This window comes from Passer domesticus, chromosome 1 (assembly GCF_036417665.1).
Source record: "Passer domesticus isolate bPasDom1 chromosome 1, bPasDom1.hap1, whole genome shotgun sequence".
Lineage (NCBI taxonomy): Eukaryota > Metazoa > Chordata > Aves > Passeriformes > Passeridae > Passer > Passer domesticus.
In genome coordinates, this window is record NC_087474.1 from 26,406,127 (window position 1) to 26,418,948 (window position 12,822).

At 36.2% G+C, this 12,822-nt stretch overlaps 1 protein-coding gene across 1 annotated transcript in view; it reads right to left on the minus strand.

Moving 5' to 3' along the window:
* The window catches only part of THSD7A (thrombospondin type 1 domain containing 7A), a 260,490-nt gene that overhangs the window by 90,628 nt on the left and 157,040 nt on the right, over window positions 1-12,822 (minus strand). Inside the window, exons 6-8 of the mRNA XM_064411230.1 lie at window positions 9,786-10,034; window positions 8,066-8,247; window positions 2,230-2,385 (exon numbers count right to left, since the gene is read on the minus strand). Of these exons, the coding sequence (XP_064267300.1) occupies window positions 2,230-2,385; window positions 8,066-8,247; window positions 9,786-10,034 (587 nt within the window). The remainder of the gene's footprint in view (window positions 1-2,229; window positions 2,386-8,065; window positions 8,248-9,785; window positions 10,035-12,822) is intronic.

Below are 12,822 nucleotides of genomic sequence, written 5' to 3' on the forward strand. Positions count from 1 at the left end.
TGGGTAGAATAACTCAATAAAGTAATAGAGATAAAATTTTACAAGTTTGAATGTTTTGAGCCTCTTCAGGAAGCTTTGCCTTAAACCCCTGTTTATCATAGTCATGCATACTCCAGGAAGGAGACAGGATCATTTCCTGAGCATCGCTCTTGCAAGATCCATCTCATTTTATAAATTTGATTACATTACTGGTTTACCATTTCTCAAATATGTTGTTTGTTTTCTTCTCAGGTGTGTTCTAACAGAAATGGATTATCAAGTGAAATCAGCTTACAAACACTCGTTCCCCCTCCAACCCTCTAAAATAAAATGGAAGAATAAAAAGACAACTTGTGAGAAAAAGCATGAAAATGAACTCAAGTCCTGTGAATACATTTTCAGTAATAAACATCACAATATTCCCTTGCAAGCATCTAAAATTTTCTTTAAGACTACCTAAGCCCATTTTTGGAATGGACAAACTGATGGGCATTTATGCACTGCGTCACCTACCAGGTCAATGCCAGCAACCAAAAGCAACCCACTCACTCCTTTCAGGATGGCTCATTGAAAAAAAAACAGACTAAATACAGCCAGAAAAAACTAACCAAACTAAATGGACTCAAGAAATAGTTTCTCTTTTCACATCTTTTCACAGTCTCTTTTGTTTTATATCAGTATTCAGGCAAGTTAGTAATATACAGATACTTTTTATGAAATACTACATATAATATACTCTGTCATTTCTACCAAGACGCAAACAAAACAAGAGAGTTTTCAAACACACGTGCAAGAACTGTTTCTTTGAAGACATGCCTCTTAATTCAAGTATAGCAAGTGTTTACTTTAAAAACACTTTTCCATTTATCTTCAGTTGCTGTTTGTTTTCTTTTTTCTAAATTGAAGAGTTCAGCCAAATTATGTGCAAAGGTTTAGTAAGCCTGACACAAAAGGCTGATACAATTTCAAAAATAAAGAACTCCATTATCTACAGCAACAAAGGATGCAAATGATCTGGAAATATGTAGACAGACATGCTGCTAAAAGTGGGAGTGCCTGCACAATTTTCACATCACTCTTTCAGAAGAACTGTCAATGCAATTATAAAATAAAATGTAAAAATTTCCAGATAAGAAGAAAACATTGGCAGTTGAGAAAAGATCCCTGCTCATGTGTGCAGGAATAAAGGCTTGCACAAAGTACATTCTAATGTATTTCTATTAGAAAGATGTCCAAATCAGTCTCAGAAACCTAAACTTTACCCCGAAAATGTAACAAATCTTTCAGTGATGGAACAGCAACAGAAATAACAGACTACTTGACAGCTGTACTCAGATGAGATTTAATATGATAGATTTGCACACTGAACTGCTTTTTTTTTCTTGAACTGATCAAGGTTGGGTCAGAGTTCCACAAAACAGCTTTGTAAAACTTTTTATTACTGCTGCCCAGACAGAAGTGTAGCTAACAGTATGCCAGAAATATCCAGCTAAGCAAACATAGTAATCACAGCTGCTCCTTCCAGTAGACATATGTGGCTGCCCTTTCTTATGACTTGTTTTCAATCAAGAAACCAAGTCTGTATTCCTAATTTTATCAGATAATCACTAGCAGCAATGATTAGGCCAGTTTTTCTCATTTACAGCCAGAAGCCCACAGACTTCCAGCATGAGGTCCCTGTCACTGTATTCTTGCTTTCCTATTTTGATATCAGGTTACTACAATCTGTTCTGCATGGCAATAAGTTGTAAAACATGCTGAAATTGAAACCAGCACATATGTCATAAGTAAAACAGCATCATGTATCAACAGCGAGTGGTGCCATCTCTTTGCCAGATCATGATTTACGGTCTAATGGTGAATTCTTAAGCTATTACTGAACTGTAAATCTTTGATTGCCTTGTACACTACATATCTCAAAGGAGGCTTCTATTCTCCTTTTGAGACAGTGCCAAAATTGTGATTTGAACACACAAACTGTATCCCTTCCAATCTCAGAGGAAGGCTTGAAACTGGAATTGACCTGTAGAAATCCAAACTGATCTTGAGAGCCTTAGTAAACAGGCTACATTTCTGCCACCTTTCGTGTAACAGCGATGTCAAATGTTGTCCTAATTCAATGACTTTATTTTGATGCCCAGAGACACTAGATATACACTTCTTGGTACAAAATTTGATGTGCCTGCATAACCTAGTGACTTAGGAATAGCAAATATCACCATTAAAAGGCTTTGCTGAATTGTTACATACCCTTCTTGGCCTGAGGGTCATCACAGCTTTCATAGGTGCATGGTCCCCAGGCTGACCATGCCGAGGTCTCGCACTCCGTGGGACAGGGAACGTGGCACAGCTGGGAGGTGCTGGGAAGAGGTCCTGTACACAGTTTACGGTCTACTGGCCTTGAAGCTGTCAAAACAAAGTTAAATTATTTCTCATGTGTCACTGGTCATCATCCTCAGCTCTAAGTGGACAGAACTATCCTTCAGTCAGAAAGGCTGCTATCTCATCATTTTAATTGGATGACGTGATGGACAAATGTCTGCCTTGAAAAAAATTGAATGGAAATCAGTTTACTCTTTGCATGAACAAAGTCAAATCCCATTATGTGGAGATGGGAAGACTGTAGATATTGAAGCACCCCCTCAGACCTAGTCCCTTCCTTTGAGGGGTAAATTATATCACCACAACAATCGTTCACTTTGCATTCTATATAAATTAGTGTCTTGTTACCTCATTACTTCTTCTCTTAAGAAACTGAAAAAAAAGCTGCATAAACCCCTTTACACTTGTATATATAAGCTATATGATACTATAACTTCAAAGGCCTGGTTAATTAATATTTAAAAGATTATTTTTAAGCTTTAACCTGAAACACAGCTAAAATTTTGGCAAAAACTTTTTTCTTTTACTCTAAAGACCATCAAGCGCACACTCAGCAGTAAGATTTGTGCTGCAGCAACTTTAAGAAAGGCTTCAAGAAAGGCTTTGTTTCAGATATATACATGGTTTGCATTTGCTATATATATATATGTCTATAAATATATATATATTATGTATATATGTAGTTGTAAAAACTGCACAGGACAATTTATATTTTTTGAAGTGCTATTAATCTATAGAGACACGTCAAGTCAGAGTCTTCTGTTCTTTAAAGATCAATAACCTGGGCCAAAATCACCCTCCTCCTTCCGTACTTTATTCTTTTGATTGTCCAGGTAATACAAGTAACAGGACAATTCTATAAGGTGCCAGAATAAGGCACAGAACTCAAACTGAAAATGTACCATTTAATTGAAAGCAAGATTTTAATTCTCTCATAATAAAGGACTTGACAAAATATTACAGTAAGCAGAGAATATCTGCTAGAAGTCTGCCACATTATTTCACTTTCTTTGATTGAGGAAACATAAAATTCCTGAACTTAAAACACTCTCCCTCTATTCAGTGGGTTTTTTTCCCTGTGGGAAGTTACATCATTAATTTTGCCACCACTTTTGATGGAAAGACTCTCAGATTAAATAGATACAGTATATGACAAAATATCTGTCTGAAAGATGAGATCAATAACCACTTACAGAATGTGAAAGTAAACACCAGGCTGTTAAAGTACAGGCAATCTCGTAGACATGTGTGTATGTCTTTCCATTCAGATTTTCTAAGCAGCTGATCTTCACAGTTTCGGAAAAAGCACTCAATTCTCACTTTTTAAAGGGGAAAATGGAATGAAAAATCCTCATCCTATTCTGGTTTTCAACGTTGCCTTCTTTGGCACAGTTTTACACTGTGTTGCTCCACATAATGAAGGCATGAAGGTGGCAGATAGTAATTTAATATTACTGTCTCTAGCTTACCAATATCTTGAACCAAAATATTATAAAGCCTAATAGTCCAATATTTGCGTAATGGTATGTTGAAATAAAATTTTATGATATATCATTGAATTTTACAGTAATTTTGACATGCACAACTAATATGCATGATAGTCAACATAATATGCATATTTGGTGTAGAACATGGATATAAGTAAACATAGTTTGCTTGTTGAATTTGTATTGAATAGTTTCTAACAAAAAAAAAAAGAAAAACAGTAAGTAACTGCTATCCATACATTTGTAACCTTTATTTAACTGGGGAATTGTCCAAGTGAGACAGTTGAAATTAAGAGCCAATCATACCCCTGAGACACAGTCTTGCTTCAGGGAATAGAGAAAGTGCTCTGAGGAATTCCATGCTTCATCTCTAGCCTTCACCATGATAAAAAACTTACCATCACACTACTTCAGGAAATTTTACTCAGAAAAATAACAAAGATCTTTCATCAGGAAGCTTTTAGCAGTAGCAGTTTTTTCATGTCACAGGTAACAATAAATCTTTAAATATGCCAAAATGCTTTCCAAATGCTGTGTTTAGACACTAAGAGATGTGCAAATGCTATCTCTTATATTTTGCTTTTCCAACAAAATAATTCAAACATAGGACAGAAAAGTTCTATTTCAGATTATTATGGTTATTAAAAAATGTTTTCATCATTGAGCATTTGGGATTAATTTCATTCTGGATTACTCAAAATTCTTTTCCTGAGATGACAGTAAAAGAAGAAAACAGCTTTGCCTGGCCATCTTATGACCATCTTGTTCCCATGAATTTAAATTAATTTCTTCCAGCATCACAAAAGCATGATTGAGCATAGGCTTTGATGCTTATTTTTTAGCAAAGACATTCTCATATAAGACAATACTGGATGCATATATTTACAGTTTTAAAACCTTGTTTTATCTCTGTCCTTTCATACTTTTTTGTGTCAGTAATAAGGATTGTTCTTTAATCCTTGGAAGTAACATTGAATGCCAATTAGACTGTGTATAATACTACAAGATCTAGGTGAAATTTGACCAGATTTTGGGCCAAAATTAGAAAGAAAAGTTAATGCATTTTGGTAATCTCTCCTTCTCCTTCAGTCTAACTAATGAATCAAGGAATTTCAGGTTTGAGGCTAGTAACCTAAAAAATAAAGTAAGATTTAATTATCCATTCCTCAAATAATCTTCTATATTAGGAAATTTTAGCTGAATATATTTTATATCCTTAGAAAATACCTCCTTGAATTACTGCATTTTAAAAACAACTGAAAAGAAAAAGAACGGTTCTGCTTTTATGCATTTGCTGTACTTATCAAGACATCAAACTCTCCATCTTTCTCTAAAGACCCTCAAGAGACTAGTGCCCAGTAATGACAGGCTGGCAAAGAGACTGAATTTGTATGTGACTGTATCAGTATAAGCAGACACAACTTCATATTTCTCTTTCTGATAATTTGTCACATTGGTTTCATAGCAAACAACACAAAGAAATTTCTCCAAGTACTGTCACTCAAAAATCCCAAGAAAAACCCAAGCCTAAAACACATTATGACCAACAAGTAAATAACATTTTCTTCTCATTTTCTATAATGCTGAATTCTCTCATCAAAAAACATTAGGTAATTCAGAACCTTATGCTCTGAGAAATGGCACGATTCCATGCATGTAAGCAGTTCTCCTGTGTTTAATAAGGCAACAAATGTGTATTTGCAGATGTAGAATAAATTTATGCCCATAAAGAAACTTTCCTCCTCTTTATTCTACATCGAGAGCTTTAAAGGTACTCGGAATAAGATGAAACAGTCCACCTCATACAGTAAGAGAAACTTCATGACTAAACTAGTTAAGTAGGTGAACAGAGATGAAACAATTCAAGTCAGTGGCAAGGAAATGGCAATATGACTGTGGCCTCCAGGAAACTTGATTGTCACTGCTGAACTACTACAACCAGTGCTCCTTCTTCTACTGACTGGAATAGTGTGAGGGATTCTGGTTCAGCTCAGTATTAGAAGTTCAAATTCTTACCAGAGGCCTAACTTTGTGTTTTAAATCTACAGAAGGGACTGGAAACAGCAGCTGTGATGAAAGCTGAAATACAATTCCCCATGCTCAGAAGTGAGAGGAAAAGAAGTCACCAGCTAAAACTCCTATTCAGGAGTGGAGCAAGCAACTGTTCCAGTATCCCAGCTGGCTCACAAGCTTCCTTAGTTAGAATTTTGGCCTGTCACTTTCAAACTGATCTGAAATTTCCTGAGAATGCTCAAATCCTTTTAACTATTTCAGAGCTACATAAACATGTTAAGTGTACACAAATAGCAAAAAAGGTCCCCCAAAAGGGCATCGCCTCCTTTGCATGCTCTTAATCAAAAAGGTCACGTTGGAGGCTTTAATTTACCTACCTGTTATTTCAAAAGTGATTGATAGCAGAGGTGCAGCACTAGCCTTCGACTTGCTCTGTGACTGACTTTCTGAAATAACAGGGAAACGCCACCATGAGTATATGAGAAGGGAGGTCTTTAAAGCAGCCTTACCAAGACAGCATTTGCCACAATCAACAGTAAACTACACTGAGATGAAGGCGTTTCCCCACAGCATAATCTGGTGGGTGTATGCCCTGGCTTTTTCCCATCCTCAAATTATTCATCGTTTTCTATTCTGTGAGGGGAGAGAGAGGGAGGATGAGCAGAGCAGCACCTCTTCTGAAAATCTGTCCCCTAATGTGGAAACAGCCCAGAGCTCCTTTTTAAACCAAGAATCACTTCACCCCCAGTTTGAGCTCTTGAAAAACTGTTCTCATGTTTATGCATCCAAAGACTAGTTACATTTTAATCAGCTTTCAGGAGCCTGCAGAGATTACCTCCTGATGGGCTCCATGTAGTCCTGTCACAGTCTGATAAGGGTAAATTTCACACACGCCTAATCTGGCGAGACTTCACAGCCTACCAAAATCCTAATCATCATTCTGAACAGTAAGCTGCCACTGGTTTTATTGTTGCCTCTCCTTAGCTGGGAGGTTTTCTAGTTCACACTACGGCAGAGGCATCTAAACTTTGTTCAACAGAGGCGATTTACTAAAAGCCCTTGGGCAGAGCTGATTTGCATAAGACAAAGAGGCTTGAAAGCTTCTTCTTTAATAAATACAGATGTGGGGCTGCAGAGCTCACAAGTCACACCCTACTGATCTGAGCAGTCACGCTGAAATGGATGTTGGCATTAACATTCCCCACAAACTCTACCTCTACGGCAAGTTTGAGAGTACCTTTAAACCACAGCAGGAACCTCACTAGTCTGTTGTTTGGTCAGCCCTGGACAAAACGTGGTATTACATAGGATTTGCATATTGATGTTGTTTTTCCTGAAGTAGATGACTGTTGTTTTTCCTGAAGTATATCGCTGTAATGTGTGTTTGCATGAAATGGGTTGAGGAGTAGAGGATAAAATTTAATTAAAAAGTTAAATGCCTTTAGCTTAATTCACTAATTTCTGAATCTATAGTTCTCATTACTATATTGAAGAAGATGTAATGTAAACTACTCAAGTGTTGTTCTAAAGCATGTATACTACCAAATGAATTAAACATTTTGTGTTCTAAGCTATTCTCTATTTTCTTAAGAAGCTGTGCAGGCTTTAACAGTGACAAGGAAAAATCTCTTCTCTCTTTCAGTTAGGTAAATAAACCCATGAAATTATATTGGCTTGAAGTACAGAAAGCTATTGAAAAACTTGACCAAATCAAGGAAAAAAAAATCAATTCCCTGCAAATTAAATTTAATCATATTTTTACATTTTTCTATATTGAGCTTACATGCCAGAATTTATATATTCCATCTGCACGTCACGTCAAACAGCACAAGTTCATCACCCAGATGAAGGACACACAAGAAATTTACAGTAGATAGATTAAAAAAAAAATAAAACAAATCTAGGACTTCAGAAGCACCTTTCATGTCCTTTCTTATGGAAAGGTATCTTATGGAAAGATATTTTTCAGTAGACACTAAGAAACAGTAATTTGTAGGATTTTATATTTGGAATCTATATTTGCAGCATAGACACTGAAATCTCTGCTACAGCAATTACGCATTTTCATCTGAATTAAAAAATAGCAGTAACTCATAAGGTAAGGAGGCAGTCATGACAGAAGACAATAAAAGCTGTGAAAGAGCTCTGGAATGCTGACATGCTCTGATTTCACACCAATTTAATTGCAACTGAATCAAGTTTACCTTCTTTATCCTTGAGGGTGTTTAGGTAGGAGAGGAGATTTTCGTTAGCCTGCACACAGTACACCTCCCTGGTTTGAATGCCGCCTCCGCACAGCGCGGTCTGGTTTCCTCGCCTCTTGTCCTGCTGGCTGAGGAGAGGATCCACGCGGCATTCCGTCCACTCCGTGGTGCGCCAGCCGTACCTGCATCGCATTTGGTTAATTGGGTCTTTAGAAATCATGAAGCCATTCTACACAGTATTCAATTATACAAGCTGAAACGCCTCAGTAACCTCCTTAATTTCAGAAAAGGCCTGAGCACCGAAATTTCTTGCACACAAAGGTGCATTAAATCTTGCATTTTATGTGTATGGTAACTTTTTTGTATTATTTAACTTTTTAGATTATTACTCTTTAGGAGGATCTTTTCTTTTCAATTCCTGAAACATACCACATATATAAATATTTTATTTGAGGGGAGAAAAACGTAATATACAGAGACATATAGTCTATGTTCAGATAGCTTTTAAAACTGTGACTCTCAGCATTTGTTTAGAGCTTGACAATTTATATAAACAAAATCAAAAATATGAAAAAGATGTGAATGCAGAGAAATATAAGAGCCAGAAAATGTAGGTAAAAACCTCACAACTCCCCCTCCCCTTCCTCCAAAAGACCCAACAGCCTATTGAAAACTTTGAAACAAAAGTTTCTTCTGGATATCAAGGTGAAACTATGATTATATTTTTTATTATGAATTCAGGAAAACTTTTCAGTAAGTTCTCTTTATCACAGTTAAAAGGAAGATCATTCTGCAGTACTGAAGCATCCCTGCTGGGTACTGATGAATGATGAGAAGCTGGAAGCTTCCTAATCAATGAACACACAGCAAAGAAGATCTTTGACTCACAGTTAAAACCCAGTCAGGATTATGAACTGCAAGAAATGCCACAGAATTCCCTACCTAACAAATACTTTAAGGCTAAATGCAGTAAAGTGCTTCCTAACGCAGCTGAAGATAAAGAAAGGTGATATTTCAACTCTTAAATGAAAAATATATACCACAGTCAAAGATGCTTAACATCAAGTGACATTTCTCCAGACCCTATTCTTAGTTTGATAAAGAAAAAACACAGTTGGGACATAAATATTAATTTTGATTAGATAAGGATTACAGCAAGCTCTTGAATCATAAAGTTCTCACTGTCATTTCTCATAAGCTTTATTTGCTGTCACGGTTAGCCTCTCCCACTTCCCATCTAGGGCCTTTGTTCTGAATACAAGTCTCACTAAAATAGTCTGTTAGCTAACCAGCTGTTTATCACCCCTTTCCTGTGTTAAACATTTGGTCTGAAAACAGACAATAAATTCAGAAAACAATGATTTTGATATAAATGTTATGTAGGGAAAAGATCACTGACAAAACAATACAATTAATTTATTTTCATCTTGCCTGAATCTGTGTATGTGCAAATATTGTCTTTTAAAAACTGAAATGAATGAAAAGAAAATATACTTATTATTATTCCTGTATCTAGAGAAGGAAGTGATTACACTACAATGGGAACAATTTGCAGACTTTGGGCTTTCAAGAACACTGAATGAACAAGGATAAAGACAAAAGGCAAAGTCCTACCTATTATTTCTTTAACAATGGTTTGGTTGATATTCCATTACCAGCATGGTACACTTGATTGAAATTGTTCATTTTAGTAGTGGAGAACTGAAATGAACCAACTTACGTGATGCAGGGTGCTACGCCGTCTCCTTGAGACACACACTGCTCTGCTTCTTCTAATTGTGGGCATTCGCTCTCACTGCCAACAGGGAGCTGCCTAATGGTCCGTGACCTGGTACGGTTCCCTTTAGGGGTTGTCATGTCAAAGCAGGTCTTGGAGCAGGGGGTCCATTCCGACCACTCTGACACCTGGCACTCCTTCGTGATCACACAGGACTGAAATGTGATGGGCAGCTTCTCCTGATTGCAGAAGCTGTAATGAGAGAGCGTTACAGTTTTTAGCACACACATCCACAGTCATGAACTCCCACAGCAAAAGCATTGTCAGTGGTTACATGAAAGTCAGTAAATATTTTTAAAGCTGTTAAGTTTTACTCCACATTTATTTGATCCCAGAAAGTCAGTCAAAGGTTTTCTGAAGGAAGTGACTTATACCAGGAAATAAGATATAATAAAAAATTACCAGTATTGCCATATCTGTGATCAAAATATTGCCATATCTGTGAATAAAATTAAAATCCAAGTCTTCCTACAAGTATAGAAGTACAACAGAGGGAAGACATACATTTTTCACTTCTTATATTTTATTTTCACTCTTTTTTCCTTTTGGAACAAGAAGTAACAGCATAGTGGTAACATACAAAGTCTGCAGCATCTTGCTCTCAATCCAAATATATATTCAAAGGACAATGCCCCAAGATTATTAGCAGGGAAGAAGGAATTATACAAATTGAACTAAGGCTGTGGTCTGAGAAAGTACTATTTCAGACAACAGTTAGATATAGTGGGGAAATGAAGCTTAAAGTACAAAAGCACTTAACTGACATGCTGGAAAGAGAAAGCAATCCCAAATGAAACAAAACATCACAGGGGATGAATGGTCCCTGTTGCTAATAAGTCAACAATAAACCTATTCCTGACCTCTAAGACACAGATTAGACAAACAAATAAAGAAAAAGGCTGGTTCAAAGGACAACCTACAGAACACAATTACTGCTCAACCTCTTCTGAGGACATGTGGCCAAGAATTCGTATCTACTCACGTTCCACAGCCTCGTTTGTGCTTCTACAGCAATAAATAAAAAGTAAATATCACTTAGGAATTAAAGATAGGAAGGTTACGCTCAGGGATTTTGAAGTAATTTATGGGATAATTAAGGCTAAAGACATGGGGAGAACAAAGGTTGACACATAAGCCTGGACCAAATTACACCACAGTGCCTGTGTAAAAATGAGCAAGTTGTGCAGTTGAAAGAACTCTCTTCAGTCAAAAAGAAACTTTAAAATGTGAAAAAATTAGATTAAGTCAGGAGAAAAAAAAAAATCTCTCTGAAGTATCCTAAAGATCTATTAAAGAATGAAAAATACTTTTACAACTTAAAAAAATCAGGAAAACTTGATTTTATATGCCAATGATCTGCAGGAGTGTTTATAATCTCAGTCTCAAAAGTTGTCTTTTAGGTTGTTTAGAAAAGTCATGGAAGAGACCATTGGAATTTCCTCCTCTACAAATTCAACTAGACAAGAAATGGGTTTTTCTGATAGATTTCTGCAATAAATAAAGCTGTGCATACTGCATTCATGAATCCAAATGCATGGTAATGCATGACAGCAGGACTGGTCTCTAAATTCATTCAGGATGAATAGAAAAAATAAATAGGTTTTAAACTAGGCAGTAGAACACTTTGCTGTATGAGCATACATCATTCATAACTTGCATAACTAAGAGATTTTCTGCTTTTGCTGGTGTTTTGTCCATATTGGACTGGACTAGTAATTAGAAAGGAGAATTAATGAGAAAAGATGAAGAGCAGCATCAGAATGGCTGGGAGGTTCTAACTATTAACTAATTAATAATCCATGCAGTCATAAACCTGCCTTGGCAGTAGCAAATAGAGGGCAAAGATGGAAAGACAGCAAGTACTCAGTCACACTATCCCAAGATACGCTCTGATTTTCCAGCAAACTATGGCTTACAGACTTTTGGAACACAAGTTGAATCTTTGCACTGAAGAGTTTATAATGTTCACCTCTATAAACTAAGACAAATGTGTCCTAAAACTAGATAAGATTTTGGCACATACATTGTCTCAGAAACAATGTGTTACACGCCTTTTTTACTGACCCATAACTGTAGATAGTTATTTTTGCATTAAAAGTGCTCAGTTAATTTCATTTTCTGAATTCAGGCCTTGCATAACTGTATTTACTTTTTCTGTGAAATTTTTGAGCTTTGACACTTCTATAAGATCCTTCCTTGTCTGTCTCATTGTTAGGTCCAAGAGTCCTCTTTCACTTGGTCTTGTTTTATTTGAACATAGTTATATCCTGCAACTATACATCCTTTCTACTCTACGTGCAACTTTGAAATGAAAACTGGTCTGGATTTGAGGATTGTTCAATGTTCATGCTGAGGATGCTTCTAAAATATCTGCACATTACTATATCCCAACAACCTATGAGTTAATGGAAACAGGAGTACAAACACAAGGTATTGAGGAGACACCATTTTGAAGTTCGATTTTTTGCTTTTCATGCTCAAATATAATGGAGCATCCGTGTGACGTTTGTAATTTAAATCTAAAATTGAACAGTGAAGAACATGTCCTTTACAATAAATTCAATTAATTCGCTCAGTACTGATAAGTAAAAAGAACTATTTATTGGTTTTGACTATAATGTAAAGTAATGGAGCCCAACTGGCAAGGTTAATGCAAACTAAATAGTCTGTTCAATAACTTTTGTCTGCATTATTTAGCCTCTATTCCTTCACCATTATCAATATTCAGCTTTGGTTTTCCCATTACCCACATTCATCTTTGATTTTCATTAATGAAATTTTCACAGTTACACTTCCTTACTTTCATTCACTATACTCATTCTCCCAGAATTCTGATGTATTTGCTTTTTCTTTATATGATTTTCCATTTGATTACATACAGAGATTTCCATTATTCGGAAATTAATAGCATGGCTATGGTTCAGGAGATTGATGCCAACATAGACTCTTGGCACTCAGAAGGAACAAAAGACAAGGTTTT